The sequence below is a fragment of the Condylura cristata genome, unplaced genomic scaffold (genome assembly GCF_000260355.1).
Source record: "Condylura cristata isolate star-nosed mole 26May11 unplaced genomic scaffold, ConCri1.0 scaffold00007, whole genome shotgun sequence".
Taxonomy (NCBI): Eukaryota; Metazoa; Chordata; class Mammalia; order Eulipotyphla; family Talpidae; genus Condylura; species Condylura cristata.
This window is the reverse complement of record NW_004567108.1, coordinates 41,748,097-41,770,662: the sequence shown is the minus strand read 5'-3', so window position 1 is coordinate 41,770,662 and position 22,566 is coordinate 41,748,097. Positions and strand designations below refer to the sequence as shown.

Sequence of the window (22,566 nt, the reverse complement as noted above, 5' to 3'; positions counted from 1 at the left end):
GGAAGCTGGTAAGAGCAGGTTGAGCAAGGAGTGACTCACTGATCAGAGTGAGTGACCAGTGGTGTGGCCACCAACTGTGGGCCATGTTGGTGATTCAGAGATTAGCAGTGGGTACAGTGAAGATGGAGATCTGGAGAGAGGATCAGAGTCCAATGTGTGCTATGGTCACCCGCGAAAACAGATTCCCTGCCAGGACCATTTCAAGATGGGAAAACAAAGGGGAATGAGAAGATTAAATACATAACTCCCCCAAAACAATGGATTTTAAAATAGAAGGCACTAAATTACATGTGCTTCAAGATTATATCTGCCATCAGTGGGAAGGGGCATTGGGTAGACAAAATGTGCTATTGTTACTTGTTTTCTTTTCCATCTCAACCAGGCTGTAACCTTGTGATTTACTCAAAGTGGTAGGAGAAATGTTGAAGAGTTGCAGGACACTGCTAAGGTGACTGGCTTTTATTTGAGTTTTGGCAGGTATATAGAATTCGAGTAGTTCTTGGGTTGGAGTAGGTGGACAAAAAGTTAGGATAGACCTGTAGGTGCATAAAAATTTATGTGGGACAATACTGAAGTAGAGACAGAGTCACAAATAGCAAATTATCCAATTTGTGTGAGTGTAAGGTTTGTGGAGGAAGTTTGAGAGGAGGTCCTGAACACAATGGGTCTTGCATGCTAGACTAACATTTTTGGCCTTTATATTACTGACAGATCGAGTGGCATGATCTAAACATTATTTCTGGAAGATTGATCTGGCACAGGGATGGGAGAAAAAGTAGACGTCTAGGCTCTAAGTGAGGAAGTCACTTAGAGGGTTGTTGCAAAAATCCTAGAGGTGAAGGGGACCTGAGTCAGGGAATCAGAATTTAACTTGGAGAAGAAGAGTGGAAAAGGAGATTTATGTGAAGGGAAAATCATCAAGAGTTGATGACTGATTCACCATGGAAGGGACATGAGAGCTGGAGTGCTTCCTGTGGAGGCAGAATGACGTGGCTCAGGTTTCCTGTGGCAGTGGCAATCTGAAATATCCCATGCTTGGATGAAAATTAACCTTCATGTAAGATGATGGCTTGAAGTTAGGGGCTGTAAGAGTTGGATGAAGCTATCAAGGGAAGGTTGTTTTGAAAGTTTTTCTTTCCTTTGTCTCTTTTTCCCATCATCTGCTTAACCCATATTTGGAACTTTAGATGAGACACCACCATAATTGTGAATTTCTTTGTATTTTTCTTTATGAAAAGCACTCAAGAAAGAAAGCAATACAATAACAGCAGCAACAACCAACAATTGAATTTCATGCTCTCTGGAATTTTGCCCTATTTGAAAACAGCTCTTGACTTCCCTTATTGATAATCCATGTCTCTATTGATAATGTAAATAATTTCCCATGTTGATAATCTGCAGGCAGAACTATGGAGATCTCTCAATGTTTTTATTTATGGCCTACTCCACTATTTTAAAATGAAGCTTACATCCAGGGTTAGTAGATATTCATTGCCTTTCCAAAATGCCATTTTAAAAACTGATTGCTTGGGGACTAGACAGCAAAGAAGGGGACATTTCACACTCGGTTGGCTGACCATGTTTGTAAAATGCTCCATTTAGAGGTTCTCCTATATTTATGGGTTATACTGTTACTTCTACTAGTGGGTCAGTCTAACTCTCTTGGGCTTCTTTGCATTTTTTCTATTTTTAAAATAATTGTGTTCTTGTTACTAGAGTAAAACATTCATGTTCTGTAAAATAATGTGCACACTGACAGCACAACATAAATAATAAACCATCTAAAGCAACATTCCAGCTACTTAACACAACTTGAGAGGCTTTTTAACACAACTTGAGAGGCTTATTTATATTGGGATTAAAACACACATACATACACAACTAATCAAAGGTGGGGGGGAGCAATCTGCTAGAAATGAAAACTAAGAAATAAACAAGTGATTCTTCGCAATAAACACCCCAAGTATGGATGCCTGTGAGCCTCAGAAATCAAACAGTCCTGAAGCTGTAGGCCAAGTCTTCTCCAAGGTGCTTTTCTTTTCCCCAAAGAAGTCATAACAGGTATATATAGAGAGACCTATAATGCCTTTCTGTTGGGAAATGAAAGTACTCTCAAAACAATCTCATAACATTGTGATGGAGGAAATGATGGCAGGTTTTATATTACCCCATCATACAGGTGATGGAGGCCCTGATAAATGGCGTGGGTGACAAAGTCACAAATAGATGCTAGGCCTCCTGATGTACAGCTAGGAATTCAGTAGTTAAATGAAAAATAGGTGCCTGTTTTGTGCAGCCCTGTCTCAGCTTCCAGAGAAAACCTTTCTCATCCATTTTAACCCTTGCTCATTCTGACACGGAGAAGTATTTCCTCCCAAGAGCAAGGACTCCTGACTCAAATTATAAATGTGAATCTTACAATTGCAAAGTGACAATCAGTAAAAGTTAAACCCCAGCTCTCCCTGGTGGCACAACGGGTTAAAGTACAGCATTTTGAAGCTCTTCGAAACCACTGCAGCGCAAGTTCAATCCCCGGCCACGGAGCTGACCCACATGCTGTGGTAGACCTCTTCTTACCCACCTGCTGCTCCCCTCAGCAGTGTACATTGTCAATCTGCCTGTTCTGCTCCCCACTCTGACTCTGATGAATCTTCTCACCTACCATACCTCTGGCCCATACCCCAGCTGGACTTCCTAGGGTGATGCACATCCAGTTCCTAGGGCTTCTGAAGCCAGTTCTTCCCAGGGCTAGAACTCAATACAGTGGAAAGAATATGCTTTCAGAGAGCCTTGAATTAAATTCAAGCCCCTCTTTACAGTGTCACTTTAATAATAAACAATATAATTTCCAGTATTATTTTCTTTAAATATAAAATGGGCTTAGTATCCTTGAATTGGGGTTATTGAGATTGAATACAATATGCATATAAAGCATTTAGCCCAGTGTTTAACACACAGAATGTGCTCGGCTCATAATATCTTTTTCCCCTTCTGACATATTTAGCAGTGAAATAACTGAATTTGAAGCAGGCATCCTGAAGCTGATATTCAGATCCTCTTCTACCTGATGGCTGCAAAAATTATGCCAGAGCCAGATTAATACAATTAATCAAGGGCTGGAGCCTCTTAAAGTCTAAGTAATTCTAGTTTACCCTATTGGCCAAATCTTTTGACACTCTTCCTACATATGATGGCTCCCCATGGTGTAAATCCCATCTTCCCAAGACAGCATGCAAAGCTCCCACATTTCTCAGTTTCCATTGCCTCCAGGGTACAGTCATGTGACTTAGTTTCTGCTTGTCAGATACACAAGCAGAAATATAGAGACAGAAGTGATTTATGTGAGGAAGCAGGTGGGATGCAGGGCATCCATTCTGCAGGCACAGATGGTGGGAGAGGCAATGTGGTTCTGGAATCACCAGAGTAGCAATTCCCTTCTCAATCAGTCCTGCACTGAGCTTCTGGGGATTGTTCCTGGAAGCTTGCTCCAGAGCCTGTTTCTTCTGTTCTTCCAAAGACGGTGAACAGTCTAATATCTTCTAAGAAACCACTTTCTACTTAAAGCTAAACAGAGGAGATCCTGTGGTTGGCAACTAATAACCGATTTTCAGTGCTGAAATATGAAATCATCTCATGTCATCATTATGTTTCTCAGTTTCACAACAATTCCTTACATTAATTTGGCAGAATGGCTAAGTTTAATGAAGGGTCCTAGTATTCTTACATCAGACAGGAGTTTCCACAAGAATGGGCCATGTTGACACAGGCTCTTCAACCCCAAGGGGTCTTTATGGTGTCTGGCTGCTTGTGGGGAGGTTCCTCTAGCTCACAAAGCCCATTCTGCCTTACTAACAGACAGAAAGTACCAGTAAATACTCTCAAGGGCTCCTCACTCCATTTCATTCGTGTCACATGAAGGCAATTCTCATTGGTTTGGCTGTTTTAGGAAAACAAATAATTGGTAAGGAACTTCTGGGTAATAGTGATTTGCACTGAAAATTTTTAGCAATTGTTACTTTTCTCAAAATGAGGGGTTCCTCAGAAAAGAGGCTACCTGATTGCAGAAACAGATTTTTTTTCTCCTAAATTTTTTTTTGGGTCCTTTCTGTCAACTTATATAAGTCTTAGAGTCAGCAAACTCTAAGATTTTAATAAAGCTGGTTTAAAGTCCCCTGGAAGCCACAGCCTTATCCTTTCGTTCAATAAATATTATTCATGAACTATTTTATGCTAGACATTGTGTTAGGTGCTAGATAAATAAATACAGTATGTCTTGTCCTAAGGGTTCTTAGAACCTAGAAAGAGGACAGACAATTACAAAAAAGTGTGATGCTAGTTCCTGCTATTCTGGAAATAGTTTTGTTGTTGTTTTTCTTCTTTTCTTGACAGTGCATTCTTTCTCAAATATTTTAACAGTCAGTAATAGGGATCTCTTCTTAAACCTGGAAATGAATGGTTTCATAAAATTTGATGGAAACAGCAACTGTAATGTTTCAGGACCATATCTATAGTATCACTAATAGTTTTTGTGGCTTCCGGTGGCTTCTCCCACTGGCCTGGGTAATCAGTGGATTCAGCTCAACACACTTCTTAGAGTTCCATGCTAAAATCAGTAGCTGATTTTAACGAATTCGATCAGAAGGAAGTTTGTTGGTAGCTCAGACAATCAAAGAAAAAGCTGGAGAATAAGACATGGAAAGTTAATGGGACCAAGGTCTCCTCAGAAGTTAGTTAATGGGAGCTAATTGATGGCTTTTCCAGATACCACTGTCCTTGTGTTAGTCTTCTCGGAATTTAAAGCTCACAGTATTTTGAGATGAAAAAGCTATTAAGACTGCTGAAAGGTAACAGATAATTCCCTCAGAAGAAATTTTAATGCTCTTACCAAAACGGATATAAGGCACCCAGACACCAAATACATCAACCACTGTGTTCATGCTCCAAGTATACGGTCCCCATGGCACCCACTGTGGGCAATCTGATGCTAGTACAGAATTGCCCCCTGCCCAGCAACCCCAAGTTAGCCCTTTGATGAGGGCAAGATAGGCAAAAATAATTTTTCTTGGTAAAGAGGACAGAAGGAGGGAAAATTTGGGGACTTTTTGAGGGCTGGGTAGTAGTTCTCAACCTCTGCTGCCGTTAGATTTACCTAAGGACATTGCTTTTAAACATTTTATTGTGAACTAAATTTAGATTTATAAAAACAACAATATTTGCTTTTTAGGAAAGTGAGTGACTGGTAAGGAACTTCTTTTAGGATTCCCCCAAATCCATTACTCTGCTTCCCCTAAGGATAATGTCTCATAACAATAGTATAATTATTGAAAACAGGCATTAACACTGGTGAAGTATTATTAAACCTGTCTTGATTCAGATTTCCTGATGTTCCCCATCAATGTCCTTTTAGCGCCAGGACACTATCCCATATTTTGATGGTTACGTCTTAGTTTCTATAATGTTGCCTCAACTTTTCTTTATCGTTCACTACCTGATAGTCTTGAAGAGCACAGACTGGTAATTCTGCACACTGTCCGTAAGTTTGAGCTTGTGATGTTTTCTGACAATTGGAATGTGGATGTGCATTTTGTCATGAGTACCACAAAAGTAATGCTATGTATTATAGTAAGGGACTCAGGATGTTGGTATGTTTTATTATCAGTGATGATTATTTGGTTAAGTTGGCATCTCTGGGTTTCTCCACTACAAAGTTACTCTCTCTCACTTTGTATTGGTAAGAATTGGAAAGACGATACTTTGAGCCTACACAAATCTTTATTTTCCTCAGACATTCACTTGCTAATATGAAATTCATTATGATATTTGTCTATAGCAATTATTCCTGTGTGTCTGCCTAACGATGATTATTTCCTTCTTTCTACATTTATTAATTGGAATTCTATTGTGAGGAAAACTATCTCTAGTCCATTTATTTTCATTTCATTACTTACATACATTTGGACTCTTGGTATTTATTCAGTTCTATGGTTTAGTATGTAATGGCATCATGATTGGTTTTGTTACTTACATTGTTCTACCTTTGGCCATGGGGAGATCCATGAGACTGTTATTTGTGCTCTTTGAACAAGGTTTGTGGTTTTCAAGCTTTCTATTAGTTATGAAACCAAGAGTTGTTCAAGTGTCATCTTCTACTTTACTGCCGGGGCCCTAAAACCATCCATTTCCCAATAGAGAATTTGTTACATCCTCAACTCCTAACCCCAACGCAATACAAACCTATTTTGGAGGCGGGTCTACAGGGCAATGACTTTTCAAGTTCCACAGGTGATTCTGATAAATAGACAAATTTGAGAACCAAAGAGGAACTGTGGTTTTCTAACTTTCAGGCATCTATGAAGTTCCCAGGGATCTTAAAATTCTGATTGAGTAGGTCTGGATGAGATTCTGCATTTCTAACAGGCACCCATGTTAGTTTGGTGACACACCACAATTTGAGGGCACAGGGACTAGAAGGCACTATTTCTTCAAGTAAAAAACAGCTTAAAAATTACCCCAAAGGTTGCAAATCATCTGGTGGCTGTGGAAAAAAGTCACCACTTGTTAGCTTCAGCATCATTTTGTTTTCTAGTTAATTCTAATTTCTAGTTAGTTTTTTAGTAGCAACTATTTTCCATGCAGTGTAGACAGAATTAAGATTGCTCTAAGAATTCTATGTGGAAAATGGAACCATTTGACTCTGAAAGAAAGCCACTACAATGAATAAAAATGAGTAAGTGTGTTTGCGTGCCTTCTATTTCCTATACAGGCAAAAGAGTAGCGAATAAATCTTTTTGAAAAATGAAGAGTGATAATAAAAGAACATTTCATGCTGAAAGCATAACAAAAAAATCCCAGATGTGAATATCCATCTTGCAAAGACAAATGCAAAAGATTGGATTCTTCTGTGGGAAATAGGTCACCATTTTGAATTTTGTTTAAACAGAATCCTCGAGGGAACATTAGCCTCAGTTCTCTTTATGCATTAGCTCAGTTTTTTTCCAGCTGTTTTTAGACCTTGCATATTCCTGTCCAGCTGCTAAGCTGCCCTGGCCTCCCCAAGGTAGTTATTCCCCAGGAGAATAAGAACAAATAGGTCCAAAGAGACATGAAATGCAGTCAGTCAACATCATTCTAATCAGTTATTATAGATCAATGCACATTGGCACCTTAAAAATGGCATTTGAGGGCCCTCCCTGGTGGTGCAGTGGGTTAAAGCTCAACAATAAGAAGCCAAAGCCACTTCAGCATGAGTTTGATTCCCACCACGGAGGTGACCCACATGGCGTGGCAGACCTCTCCTGACCTGCCCACTGCTCCCCTTCCAGTGTACTTCGTTGATCTGTCTGTTCTGCTCCCCACTCTGTCTCTGGTGAATCCTCTCACTGCCCCTGTACCTCTGGCCTGTACTCTAGCTCTGTATGCATAAATAATAAAATAAAAATAAATCTTTAAAAAAATGACATTTGATTTCCATACCAGGAACATCTTCACTAATCCTCAAGCTTTGGCGTTCGATGCTTAAAAAATTTAGCTTCCCAGATCTTTGGGTGTCAGGGAACCAGCACCCCTTGATCCCCAGGTTGCTTCCTGGGGAATCTAATGTTAAGTGTTCAGGAAACATTGGCCTAAGAGGTCAGATCAGCAGCATTTGCTCTTTGGTTCATTGTGGGCATACTTTAATTTGTAACATATTTAGTTTCCCATCCCTTTCAAGCACTGGGTCAAGGCTCCAGCAGTGGCAGTTCACTTTATTAGTCAATCTCTCCATCCTTTACAATTATCATTTTAAAATTCTTCTACTCATATTCTGGAATCTGTTCTTTAACCTGTCCTTTTTCTAGAGTTTAAGTAATACATTAGAGCTTAACAGGCTTTTCTCTTGGCTTTCTGCTATACCCTCTGCTGTAAATCAGAACCCTCAGTCTCAAGCATCTCAGCCATCAGCTTTTTATCAATGTATACTTTGTCTCCAAATTTACTTTGTCTGACAGGACAGAAGGCAAATCATCATTAATGGTAATTTAAAAACCCACCAATGGTAAATAATATCATTATTTCATAATCCAAGATTAATATAACACATTCAAATTTATGTACTGCACAGTCAAGAACTTGTAATTTTGCAAAACTCTTCATTCAGTGTTTATGATACTCTGATTTCATGTATATCAGAAAGATAACTGACTTCAGTTTTAGTAAATCCAAAATCTATTCCTGGGGAGAAAGGTCATGACTCTGAGTGAAGACCAGGGTATGATGGCTTGTCCTCAGACATCCTTCATCCACAGACAGCTTAACAGTCACAAGTGGGCCCACCCACCCAGCAGAGACTGGGAGACAGCAGAGACTCCCACAAGCGATGTCTCCACAGTCACTTAGGAGCATGACATAGGAAACTGAGCAAGTGTTCAATCATGAAACACAATGAACATTTACTCAGTGCCTAGGGGTGCTTGTCTCTTAGCCAAAAACCTGGGAGCTGATCTGACAACTCTCCTGGAGTCTGATTACTGGGGAGTAGGCTGACCTTGTTCTTCCTTCTCTGTAGGTTAGTCTGGTCAGCCATGTGAGCTATACCATCAGCTTCCCAGGAGTTGTGACTAAGTCATTTTTATTTTGGGTTCTTGCCTATTGTGACAGTGCAGGGAAAAAAAAAAAAAAAAGCTACCCTTTTGACCATTTCTAGTCCCAAATTTCTAAACTTAAGGATGTTTACAAGAAATTCTCTTGGAAGGGCACTTTCTTGGGCACTGAAGATGTTTATGATATAATGTGATGAGAGAGATAAACTGTAGGACTTTGATAAATCAAAAATTATTTTGGGCCAGAATTTTGGCAATATTCCAGCATTTGTCTAAAGGTCTGACTGGGATATTTTGGGGAACACTTTTACCTTTCTGGTCACCTATGTTAGAGTCATTTATCTTCAGTAAAACAGAATAAAAATTTCAAACCATTATCCTTGCTTATAGGAAGGATAATGTATCATGGAGTGTTATTTGTATGTATCTATATGTGTCATGAGTTGTGTTGTAAAATATATTTTGTTGTTGGGATTAGGTTGAAAAGTTTAAGAAATACTGATTTAGTAGTACTTGGCTTAGCTCTAAAGAGATCAAGAGCATGATCTGGGAAAAAATTGTTGACTTGAATCTTGGCCCCATCACTTGCCAGCTGTGCGTTTGGACAAGTTACTTCATTTCTTTGTGCCATAGTTCTCACACATCTTAAATACATAATTAAAATTGTAGTAGTCACTACCTCATACAATTGATATGAAAATTTAGAAAATTTACATTTGTGAAAATGTACTTAAACCTTGCCTGGTACATGGTAAGTGCCTTATTGTGTTTGGTGGGTCAGGCAGACAAGTGTCCTCTTATAACAGTTTTAATGAAATATCACTTTAGAGAAAATTTGTAATGATTAAGGTAATGTTGGTTTATAACATTGTATGTGACTCAGAGGCATTGGTTCACACCTCCTCAGATGCAAGTCACCTCACCACACCCACCACCAAGGTACCTCGCCTTCTTAATCAGCCAGGCCTCCTCCTGTTGAGCCTCCCCCTCCCATCCTGTCTTCTGGTCGACCAGTTCTCCAGTCAGCTTCCCTGGCGTGATGAGTAGTTTTCCAGTTTGGTTTTGGTCAGGTTTTACCCAACCCTTTGTTTTGTTTCTCTGTAGGCTACATGTAAATGACACCACTTGATATTTGCTTTTTTCCTTCTGAACTTTTGTTTAGCTATATTCCCTTCAGCTCTATCCACATATAACAAAGTCCTTTTATAAACAAATATCCTTTTATATACAAAGTCTCTGCTCAATGGATATCTGTCATTTAGTATATACTATGGACTTGAAAAGTTATCTGTTCTGAGCAGTATTAAACTAAAAGCTTAAGAAAGAGGGCCTTGGAGACAGACTGCAGGACTCAAGCTGCTTCTCTGCTAGTGGCTTGCTGTTACCTTTGGCAAGCTATATGACCTTGAGGACCCTCAGTTTCTTAATCTACAAAGTGGGATAAATAGAATCTGTCTCAGAAGGTGATTGTCAGGATTTAATGAGACCATTTATAGATGATGCTTAGGGCTCAAAGAATAACCCATTATTCCTTAGTGTAACATTCTGTAATGTTAGTGATTCAGATCATGCCGATGCTGCTTCTACTCAATGTGAATGGCTTGCTTAAGTCCTGTATCCTTTTGGCTGTCGCGAATCAGCCACATAGGGGTTCAGATAAAGACCAATATTCCTGAGTAAAAAAGCAATTGTGAGGCCCAGGGCTGGATTCATACCGTCCTACTGTGCTTTCTCTTCAGCTGTGCTCTCACAACTTAGCCCTAGTCACCAGAATTGTCCTTTTGCCTCAGCAGGTCACATCCCTGTAGATAATTCTGAAGTGTCACAATGCGAGCCTGACAGCTGGAGTCCATTTTGCAGTATGGCTGCCTGTGGCATTAAGGTCATGTCATATTTCCTTCCCTTTCATGTTGGGGGAGGAAATGGGTTAGGACAAAGCTTGCTGTCCAATGTGATGAAGCATTTTGTATGATGTATGACTTGTAAATACATACATTTTGTATGATGTATGACTTGTAAATACTTGTAATAGGGCTCATTAGCTGAAGGGGCTTTTAACTAGTCCTTCAGTTCTTAAGGATCTTTGTCAAAATATTCTGACAGAGAAACCTAAGATTTTTGAGGACTCCTGAGCTTGAGGAGCTGCTGTTTTTCTGTATTTCTCCCCATGTTTCTCATGGCACATTGTTTCCTGGCACTACTGTAGTTTAAAAAATTATAATATGCATTATCAATCTTTTGTCTGACCATATGATCCTCAAGGGCCCACCTTCATCTCTGTATCCTCTGCAAACACCTAGCCCACATCTCAATCAACATCTGTGGAGTTGAATCTGGTTGAATCTATAACTCAGTGCCAGAGCTCAGAATAGGACTGGAATTGAAGTAGAGTAAGAAATCACTTATTTCCCACTGCTGACTTGAATGTTGGTTTCTTAGAAATTCAAGTCACCTCCTCACCTTGAAAGCTGCCACGAACAGCCTTTAGGGAGGACCTTACATTGATCCTATTGGTTCCTCTGTTCTTTTAGAAGTAAAGAATAATGAAGCACACGGTTCTATATCTTGCTGGTTTACAATCCAGTGGAGGAGGAAGTATCCCCTGCAAACCACCTGGGATGTAAATATGTAAACTCCTTTCTACCTCTGTTTAGCTGAAATGGAAAGACAGCCAATGGTTAGAGTCACAGGCCTCTTCTAACTCAGTTTTGTCTATGATGTGGCGCACAGCTGGGCACATTCTGGATCTTAGTTAAATCGAGGGGCATGCTTTATTGTTGCTCTGCTTTACAAAAACTACAAGACTTTGACTTAACTTTTCAGTTTACAAATAGAAGTAAAATCAGAAAAATAGTCTTTAGGAAACCCTCCACGTGTCTAAGTGAAGCAATCTGCTGAAGGTTTATATATCTTTGCCCTCTTTCTGCCCATACTGGCACAAGAGAGGTGCTCATGTCTCCATTTCCAGTTGAAAAACCGGACAATTCGGGATTGCAATTCATTTGGATCTAGTAGCTATAGCACGAAGTTACAGCGTTTTCTTCTAGCACGCTAGTGTGTGTGTGTGTGTGTGTGTGTGTGTGTGTGTGTGTGTGCGCGCGCGCGCGGACTGTTTGTATTTTCTTTTACCTTTAAAGCTCTGCTTCTCCTCTGGCCACTTTCCTCGATTCCACTTTTCCGAAACAAAAGTCCAGCTCTTGTCCTAGGTTTCACGGCCCCTTTGGCCATCTGTCCCCGCGTTGCAGGGTGGTCAGTCACTCTTCCTTTAGGTTCAGAATCCCAGTCGGGGACTAAGTTGGCGAGGATTCCAGCCTCCACTCCACACTCCAGGGAACCAGAATCTCGCCCGGGTCCCCTAGTAACCCACCCTCCGCCCCGCCTTCCCTACCTGACGCTAGAGCGGCCAGGGGTGCCGCAGCCTCCGCCCACCGGCGCGCCTGCCCTGCCATTGGCTCCCCCGGCTGCCCGTCTCCTCTGCCGGCCGCGATCCGTCCCGGAGGCAGATTTTGCCGGAGAAGCCGCAGTCCCGGCGGCTCGGGCGCAGCGCGGGAGCCCTGTGGAGCTCGAGCACGAAAGAGAGCTGGCATGTCCTCGCGCGTGGGACCTCCCGTCAGCTGCAGAGCCTGGACTGCTGCTAACTTGGCGGCGGGCTCCGGCGACCGCGCCGCGCCCATGTAGTTGCCGGCGGGGCTCCCCGCAGCCCGGGAGCAGCCGCGAGAGCTAGCCATAACCGCGCAGCTCGAGGCTTCCCCCCGCTGGGGCTGAGTGCGCGCCTCGCCCGCGCGACCCCTCGGGGCGCACTTTGGGGCCAAGGGGGAAATGGGGGAGAAAGTTTCGGAGGTGCGGGAACCGCTTCCCCGAGGCTGCAGCGGCCACGGCGGCCGGACTCCTGCCTCTGCGGCGGCGGCAGCGTCCTCACCCGGCGTTTCCTCGGCCGAGTCTTCTTCGGGCTCAGAAACTCTGTCGGAGGAAGGGGAGCCCGGCAGCTTCTCCCGCGAAAAGCCGCCGCCGCCGGGCGGAGCCCTGGGCGCCGGGTCATCCGCCGCGTGGGCTCCGGTGCGCGTGGTGCTAGAGCTCGGAGTCCCCACGCCGCCGCTGCCGCTCCCTGGAGAAGCCGTTCCGCCCGCGCCTCCGGACAGCAGTGCGTCCCAGGAGGAGCAGGACGAGGAGGTGGGCCCCGCCTTCCCCCCCCACCCCCCACCACTCTACCCCCGGGGTCTGGCTGCCGGACCACCCAGCTCTCTAACCCGCTGGGGGGCGATGGGCAGAGCGCGCCAGGGTGCGGGAGGGACTCGAGGAGTCCAGCCTTGAGCCCGAGGTGATGGCACGAGTCCCCCTGTGGGGCACTGACTTCCCCATAACTGTTATGTGTGTGACTGCGCGCGCGCGCGCGCTTGTGCATGCATTGCCTGACAGTGTGTGCTTTTAAAATGTCAAGGCAACAAACTCCTGAATGCCTGCATCTGCTTCGGGTGATCTGTGCATGGCTATGATCTGGACACCTGTCTTGTTCCTACAACTAGGATTTTATTCTCAGAAGTGGGCGTTGCTTCCCACCAAGGCGCTTTGGCGGAGGGGACTGTAGTGAATGGAAAAGTGTGTGTTACACATGGGGGAACCGCAGGAGTCTTACACCTTTGAGTTATACTGCGCTATTCTCTTGTGATCGCTGGAGGGTGGTTTTGACTAGTCCTCGAAAAAGGCCCTCTGGTAGAGAGAGCATTCCTGGCTCTCTGCCAGCTGAGAGGCGCACCTGCGGCTCCCCTGGGTCTTGTTCCAGAGTGCGCAGATGCTTGCTTGTCACCAAACTGAATAGGGAGCGTCCTACTTTCTTCTGGCGACTTTGTCCATCTTGGTTTCCTGGAAGGCTCTAAGATCAAAACTTGTGGATTATGTCTGCAAGTTCAGTACCCCTTTGCTTGCTTTCTCTGGCCTTTTTCAGTCTTTAGAGCTCTGTTAAAGACATAGGTTCTTCATAAGATTGCTTTGGATCTGTCTTGTGGGGAAGTCATCACGATGAGGCAGGACCATAAATAAAAAACATCACCCTAACTTAGCTCCTTATGAAGTCTATTCCTCAGTACCGGAGTATTTTCCTCTTAGCCAATGGGGTTAGCTTTAGTAAGTAAAAGTCTTTGGCTTCAGAAAATGTAAGAGAGGCCAGTGATTTTACAGTGGTTCTCTGGGACACCAACCTGGAACTAAGGCTCCCACAGGTGAGAGAAGCCAAATCTTAACCTGTCAAGATGCAGCAAACCTTAGCTGGTTTTGGTGACCAAGTCTGTGCCAGTAATCACGGCCCAGTCCCCAATGAGCTGATATCCAGCTTTCTAGAAGGCAATATCCTGAGCCGTGGGACCTTGGTTCATCCCTTTCATACAGCTGAGGTTCAGTTCAATAATCTGTAGAATGAGGGGTTTGAACTAGTAAACTTTTTTTTTTTTAAGATAATAAGGTGAAATAGTAAACTTCTGGGTTAAGTCCATTTCCTCAGGAAGGCTCCCTTTTTCTGATCAAGAATGTAGGATGGATCCAACGTTCAGATTGATCCTAGCAACAGGATGGCAGGTATTAAGCTGGATGTCACACCTGCCACAGAGCAGCATGATCACCTCCTGTACTTAACCGGCATCCTTCACTTGTTCTATCTCTTTTTGAAGATGCCAGACATGGCCCAGGTATTCAGCTTGCCTCAGATTGCAGAGATAAGTACACTTGTCACCGGCCAGCTGGGGGCATTAATAGAGAATGTAGTTAGAGCTCGCTGCCCTTTGTTTTCTGTGTAGCTGGAATGGTACTTCGTGGTAAATGAGAAGGTTTTGAAGATCTGAGATGGGGGGAGCTGGGAACTTCTCACTTTTCATCCTGATTCTGTAGGTGATTTATTGCCTGGCCTCAGGGTGACAGTGTTTTACTTTCTCGGAAGTGGATATAATGATAGCTTATTTCACAGCCAATGTGATGAGGCTTGGTTGATTGAAGCACATTTTGGAAAGTGGATTGGCTAAATAACTTTGGTCAGTATTTGTGAAATCTTAGAATTGGATCTAAACAGATACAGTATTACAATTTATTGTGAAACTTAACCTATGGCAGGGGATGCTAAAGTTGTCCAGGAATGGAAGTGACTTGCTCAGAGATTTTTGCAGCAAAACTAAAACCTTGGAACCTTGGAGGTTTTGCCCTCCCCACAAGGAATTGAGAAATGATAGTTCTGGTGAAGGGATTGGGGTCCAGTACCCATTTTCTAGTTCTTATACTGATGATGGTGTGCTACATTGGCTCTTAACTTTCTCGTGTGTGTGTGTGTGTGTGTGTGTGTGTGTAGGGGTTATGTTATGTGGGCCTCTTTAATTGTAACTAGTGTCGCCCCCATCCTATCAGAAAACACAGCAACTATAAGTAACTTTCCAAAAGGCTCATTCTGGAACTCAGGATTATAACCTCAGTTTTGTGAAAGGGTTAATTTTTGATTCCTTAACTAAGATTGCCACCTTAACTAGATGTGGGATTGTGGGCTCTTCATCTAATGTAGCCCCCAGTTTTCACCCCTTAAATTGGAATAATAGTAAATGAAAATACAAGCTTGGTCTGGCTTGTCATTCATTTATTCATAATTAATCTACTGCCTACTGTCAGAGAACCTGAGGCTGTATCTGTTTAATTTAGTTCCCAATTTATTAGTATATGCTGGGAAACAGTTTTTATTGTATCTGGTTGGATTATTCAACTACTGTTAGAGTAGTTTTAGTTATATTGTAGTAGGACACTGAATATAAAGCCTTAAAATGCTCAAGTACAGCCCATAAAATGGAGAGATTCATTTAGATTTTGAGATTGTCGTGTTTAGCTTGGGAGAGTCACTTTCCAAAGTTTTTTTTTTTTTAAATAGTAACTTGGTGCAACAAATTTAAAAAACAGCAAAATTCAGTTTATAGTATGTTGTTATTGTTATATTTTTGGGCAACCTTGTTAAAATTGTTTTGAACATATCTAGTAGTGTCAATAGTGTTCAGCCTATTTATGTTTTACTTTACTTACTGTTGATACCCATCTTAAAACTTATAAAATCTTATAGATGTAAGTCTTCCCTTTAATCTTATGCTGTTTTAAAAACAACACTTTAACATTACTGTGATTTTAGTTTTTGTGCACTGTCCAACATGGGACTCAGAGATGATGCCTGGTTTTATGTTTAAGTAAACTGTATCTGACTTTATTGTTCCTTCCCCAAGTCTGTGGATTTGTGGGTCTGTCATGTTGAAGTCTGTCTTTCTATAGTTTCGGTGATCAAGATTGTTGGGGTCTGTTTTCAGACATTTCTGAGATTTGCCTTGAACCCCTTCTGCTCTTTCCCTTCCAAAGCACCTTGTGTAAGAAAGTACTGGGTAGTATTTGCTGTGTGGTCTCAACTCCTTGAGAGCAGGGCTTTTGTCTTTGTCTGCCTAGCACAGTGCCTCTGTGTCTCAGTGGGGGATTAGTAGATATATATGGCATGAATGAGGGGGCAGAAAAATCATATCCCTGAAAATAGGGATTGATTGAAGGGTGACTATGTGATTATATTTGTTTTGTCTGTTGTGAATCATGATGTTCAAGCCTCTGGATCGCTTATTTTGGAAACATGGACTGCAGTGAAAATGTTACTACAATTTTCCAGGTAAATTTTGAACAAAGTCATATCACTAATAATCCACTTAGGGTATCTTCAAAGAAACTTGTGTATTAACTCTGCTTTTCACTGTGGCTATTAAAATGGAAACTTTCAGGGATTCTTAGAATGGCAGAAAAAAGGCTTAGTAGCTAAAAGGATTTTCAACTCAATATAAAGTAGCTCATTTATATGTTCTATACTAAAATAATTTGTTTTATTGGCATAAGTTGGCAAACATTTTCTCTTATTAACAATAGGTGTAACTATGGGAGGTCGCTTAACTGTTCTATTAAATGGTGTGTGAGTTTGAGGACTGCTTTTAATATCATTTTCGGTGGGTATGTTGGGGGGGGTTGGTGAGGTGGCCCCACATGCTGATTTCCTTGGTTAAGAGAATAAATAGTAAAGCATAAGCTTTTCAGTTCAGTAAAGCTTTCAGTGAATTTGTATTTTATTAATCACAGCAGCTACATAATTTGAAATGAAAAGTAGTGCATAAATCTTGGCACGTTATTATTTATTTAGTCTGCTTTTGACTCACTTCTTTAATACGAGCCACAAGGCCAGAAAATCAGTCAAATAATACATGCTGAGCCTGACTCTGTGAGTCTTGTCCTGAGCACTGAGGACATGAAGGTGGGCAATACAGAGCTAGTTTTGCCTTTACCAAACTTCTAGTTAGTGGGGAAGGTAGTCACTAAATACATGATTATTAAGTAGTTAGTTTCAAAGATATTGAATGGGTATGGGGGTGGGCTGTGTGTGACCCTGTTGAGTAACTCATCTAGTCCTGAAGAAACAGTGTCTTACTCAGAAGTGATGTTTGCCCTGAGGCCTACTGGAGGAGCAGGAGCTAGTTGGAGAAGGGGGTGGGTAAGAGTGATGACACAGATAGCAAGTGGCCCAAAACAGGAGAGAACATGGTGGGGATGGTGGGTTTGTGGCTCTGAAGGAATCTGGTTGCATGGTGTGGAGGAGGGAAGAGCTTGGCCTCACTGGCTGATAGAGAAGGAACAGGTGGGTCCTGGAGAACCTCTGGACTTTATTTGGAGGGCCACTGAAGGACTTGAATCAAAGAAGTGACATGATCAGATTTGTATTTTGGAAGACTGGATACCATGAAATCTTCTGCGGGGCATTTTCATTAGAGCCTGTTGAAATGCTCCAGGTGTGGACCTGATGGCCTTAGAAGATGGACTCAGTAATGGTGAGTGAATGTGACAGGGGTTCATCCTGGTTTTTCAGATAAACACATTGAGATACAACAGGAAAAGAATTTAGGTATTTATTCAAGAGACTATCTTAGTGGGAATATTAATGCTATTTTTCTACCATGCTACTGCCTGAAGCCTGGTATTATCTTAAATGGAAAACTTTACTAATGTGAGTAGAGACTGAGAAGAGGGCCATGCAAATGCTTATTTCCATAGTGAAAAGCAAAGTTGCAGGAAAATCTTTACCTGAGGTGAGTGCTGGGGGAAATTGCTCTGGGATCTAGTGAGGGTCCATGGTGACACAAAGTATAGTGTTTGTGAGTTCATGCAGCTGCCTGCCTGGGTTTCCTACAGAAGGAAGGGTCAGCATCAAAGGACAAAGGCTTTGACTCTTTCCAGCTCTTGTCAGACATACTCTAGGAAATGTCAAATATTTCTATTTTGGCAGTGTTTAAGAGACAGTGAGAAAGGCTCTCTGTCCCTTACACTTAGCAGTTATGAGCTGTTTTACAGTTTGTCTTTCTGAGGACATGGACATACTACAGTGCAGCCTGCAGAGCTGTGAAACTATGGGAGGAAAATGGATTATGGCAGAGAACTAGGGATGCTGGCTGGGGGAGGGGAGCATGTATGATCCAAGATTTCTGGATCAAATATGGTGTTGTAGAACAGTGTTACCTAAAAATAAAAACCAAAAAAAAAAAAAAAAAAACTATGGAAAGAATCCTGGTGGCACATTTCTCACAGTGGGAAGTTTCCAGGTGGTCTCACATTAGAGAAAATCTTAAAGATGATTGCACTTTTAGAAGATACCTCATGTCTTTTTATTATATTTTTTGAAGATTTATTTATTTGTACATATAAGAACTGGGGTTTAGGCCAGAGGTATAGCAGTGAGAGAACTCACCAGAGACAGACTAGGGACCAGAACAGACAAATCTATTGAAATACACTGCTTAGGGGAGCAGTGGGCGAGACAGGAGAGGTCTACTGTGCCATGGGGGTCACCTCTCTGTCCGGGGATCGAACTCATGCTGCAGTGGCTGCAGATAGCTTCATAGTGCTACACTTTAACCACCAGGGAGGCTCCACCCCATGTCATTTTAGTCACTTTCTCACATTTTCTAATTGCCTGGAAAGGACCTGTACCCCTCTCTCATCCCTTCAAGCCAGCAACCCTCTGGTCCCCTGAGGGTCAGGGTCTGTCATGTGTAAGGGTGCTGACTGCTGGCTCACCCTTTTGGAGGCCATGTAACTTTGTAAAAGTCATTAATAATGAGACCTGAGACACTTTCCTTGTCTGTATAATGGAACTTACCCATATTCCCTGCAGAAGGTCACTATGAGAATGATTGAAATGTTTTATTATAGAGGACCCAGGCTGGCACATAATAAACATTCTATAATTGTGTTTGCTACTGTTAATGAGTATGTAAAAGCTGGTTTATGCCAAACATCAGTGTTGTGGCCAGGAATAATCTGGAAGCTCCCAGTCCCTTCCTTGAAGGATAATGCTACCAACAGGTGCTGGTAGTCATGGCATTCCCTTCCCTTCATAAGCAGGTAGATATGAAACAGTTATCTCTTGATTTCATGGACAGAGTGTTTCTCAGGCTGTACTAACAGCAAAGCTTTTTGCTGTGTCGTTCATTAACCCTTCTGTGAAGATACTGTCTCTTTGCTTGTTGAACCTGCTCTTAGTGGTCATTTTTCTTCAATAATATATTTAAAAAAAAAAAAAAACTATCAGCATGGGAATTCATAGCAGCACCTAGGGATGTAGCCAGAGTGCAGCACGACTATGTCATCTTCCTAGGTGAGGATTTGGGACCTGTGAAAGGGGTAACAAGGAATTTGGTGATTAACTGGAAGCTAACTTTGGTTTATGTAAGTGTGGGAGGAGGCCTGAGGTAAGTGTTCTAAGGGCTATCCCAACTTCCTAGAGGGGAGATCTGCTGGGAATATGATAATAAAATTTAAATATGCAAGTGTTCATATATGTAAATTGCCCAGCAGAAATTCTCTTTCACCCCTTTGGGACAGTGTAAGCATTTTAATTTTTGAGGCAAAATGCAAATAATCCGGAGCACTTCTGCTAGAACTCAAATGCATCTGCAGCTTGTCTCCCCCCATCCTCCTGGTGCTCCGCCCTGAACACCTGTTCAGGTTGGCACAACTTTGCATCTTTGTTCACCGATTCCTGTTATCTTTTTTACGTCTCTCATATTGGTCTGGTTCCTTATCTGGTAATGCTATTTTGAGTTAAAATATAACAAAGTATGATTAAACAGAGTTCTTTTTCTGTGCACTCTTTCATTTACTCTTTGCTGCCCTCTCTCAGAGTACTCTCACTTAGTTCAGAATTCCTGAGAAGGATTTGGCAGTAGTACAGCAACACAGGAAACCTCTACTTTCAGGGTTAGGGGAGACCCCAGCCTTGCTGAGCTTGAAATGGTTCAGGACCGTGGTCAGCGGTACACACAATGAAAGTCCTGTTTAAATATATAGAATTTGTGTGAAAAGCATTCACTGCTTAATTAGTGCTTTGAATTCATAACTAGACACGTGTCTGTGAGGCAGATTATAAATTTGTACCCTAGGTCTGTACTCTTTTGCTAGACCATCAGTTCCTCTCTTGGACACAGTCAATATAATTTTGATTATGGTACTTATTTTCACTGAACCTTTCAGCCGAAATGCTTTGTACTGATATTGGGGGTGGGAGTGTTATGGAGGTGGGAAGGAGAATGGAAATACTGACAAATGAGTGGGCTTTCTTTTCATCACTAATTTCATAGACTCTCATGTAGAAAATGAACATTTAATAAAATGTTCTTGACTTTGTGATTCAGCAGTGATTTCAGTGGTGGCATGCTCACCTTTGTACCTAATTTACTCAGGATCGTGGAGTATACAATAGGAAACTCACATTAGATGTGGACACTTCGCTCCCCTCCCCCTACTTTTGCCTTCAAACTTGGGCAGCGGCTTTTTAATAAGCTCAGATGTTAGGTGTGTGTTTCACTCTTGGCCAGTGATTTTATGCCTGTGTTTGTTTGAAAATACCATTATTTCTTGACTTTCTGGTGTCAATACTTGCCTCTTCAGGCATGTCTTTATGCAGAGATGGATGAACCTTCTGCAATACAGGAAGGACCCTGGAACCTTATGGGTGGTTAGGAAATAAAATGGAATTGAGTTAGAACTGGAAGTTAAAATCTTATGTTATTCTACACTGTCAATGAAACATGTGCTCAAAACTCTAGAGTTTAAATTTGCTACTTGGGTAACCGTAGGTAGCTAAACTACCTATTAAAAATATTGAAGTAGACGGCAGTTGTGATGGCATTTATTTTGTGTATCGAGGTGAAATGATTACTTTCACAACTAGGTTCTTTATGAATAATTGGTTCCAACAATATGTCTAACTCCTATGTATGCATAACAGAAACACAACATTTCTTTTGTCAGCTTTTTAGTTTTAGCCATAGCACTGACTTGAACTCCCTGGAGGCTTCATTGAACTCACCTGAGACTTAATTGAAGCCCTCAACCACCTGTGTCTCCTTGTAAAAGGGCTGCTTGAGGAAGCTCAGGAGGAGGAAGGGAGGGAAGATCCAGATAAAGCGACCACTGCAGATGTGGGTGGAAGACAAAGGGGCATTGAAAAGTTTTGCTGGACAAGACTTCAGACTCACGTCAAATGAGGACAGTACCTGTCAGGAAGGGCCAAGAAAATGCTGACTTTCCCGTTCTTAAGGCTCTTCTCAGGCTAGTAAGTTGCAGTGCACCTCTTAGGAAGTTGAGTGTGTGTGTGTGTGTGAGAGCGTGAGAGAGCAAAGGGGGATGTGAGGAAAACTGCTTGTCAAGTAGAGGAGGCAATCTTTGCCCAACCTTTTCCTACTTTAAATTATTTATCTATTTGAAATGTTACCTTTGTAAACTTTATTTAATGTAACTCTTTAGTTCCTGGGTGTTTCATAATTGGCTTTTTTGTTATTGTTGTTCAATGGGGATTGATTAAGTTACCCCAATAAGCTGCTCCCAGGCTCATCCCAGGATGACCTTTTAGGACTAGTTTTTTTTTTTTTTTGAAGATTTATTTATTTGCACATACAGAACTGGGGTACAGGCCAGAGGCTCAGAGGTGGTGAGAGGCTTCACCAGACACAGAGCGGGGCACATTTCTCACAGTGGGAAGTTTCCAGGTGGTCTCACATTAGAGAAAATCTTAAAGATGATTGTACTTTTAGAAGATACCTCATGTCTTTTTATTATATTTTTTGAAGATTTATTTATTTGTACATATAAGAACTGGGGTTTAGGCCAGAGGTATAGCAGTGAGAGAACTCACCAGAGACAGACTAGGGACCAGAACAGACAAATCTATTGAAATACACTGCTTAGGGGAGCAGTGGGCGAGACAGGAGAGGTCTACTGTGCCATGGGGGTCACCTCTCTGTCCGGGGATCGAACTCATGCTGCAGTGGCTGCAGATAGCTTCATAGTGCTACACTTTAACCACCAGGGAGGCTCCACCCCATGTCATTTTAGTCACTTTCTCACATTTTCTAATTGCCTGGAAAGGACCTGTACCCCTCTCTCATCCCTTCAAGCCAGCAACCCTCTGGTCCCCTGAGGGTCAGGGTCTGTCATGTGTAAGGGTGCTGACTGCTGGCTCACCCTTTTGGAGGCCATGTAACTTTGTAAAAGTCATTAATAATGAGACCTGAGACACTTTCCTTGTCTGTATAATGGAACTTACCCATATTCCCTGCAGAAGGTCACTATGAGAATGATTGAAATGTTTTATTATAGAGGACCCAGGCTGGCACATAATAAACATTCTATAATTGTGTTTGCTACTGTTAATGAGTATGTAAAAGCTGGTTTATGCCAAACATCAGTGTTGTGGCCAGGAATAATCTGGAAGCTCCCAGTCCCTTCCTTGAAGGATAATGCTACCAACAGGTGCTGGTAGTCATGGCATTCCCTTCCCTTCATAAGCAGGTAGATATGAAACAGTTATCTCTTGATTTCATGGACAGAGTGTTTCTCAGGCTGTACTAACAGCAAAGCTTTTTGCTGTGTCGTTCATTAACCCTTCTGTGAAGATACT

General features: G+C 42.1%; 1 protein-coding gene across 1 annotated transcript in view; it reads left to right on the top strand.

The window, feature by feature from the left end:
* The first annotated feature begins 12,398 nt into the window (after window positions 1-12,398).
* MAST4 (microtubule associated serine/threonine kinase family member 4) overlaps window positions 12,399-22,566 on the top strand; it is a 529,678-nt gene continuing 519,510 nt past the window's right edge. Inside the window, exon 1 of the mRNA XM_012721946.1 lies at window positions 12,399-12,749. Coding sequence (XP_012577400.1) covers window positions 12,399-12,749 — 351 coding nt within the window. The remainder of the gene's footprint in view (window positions 12,750-22,566) is intronic.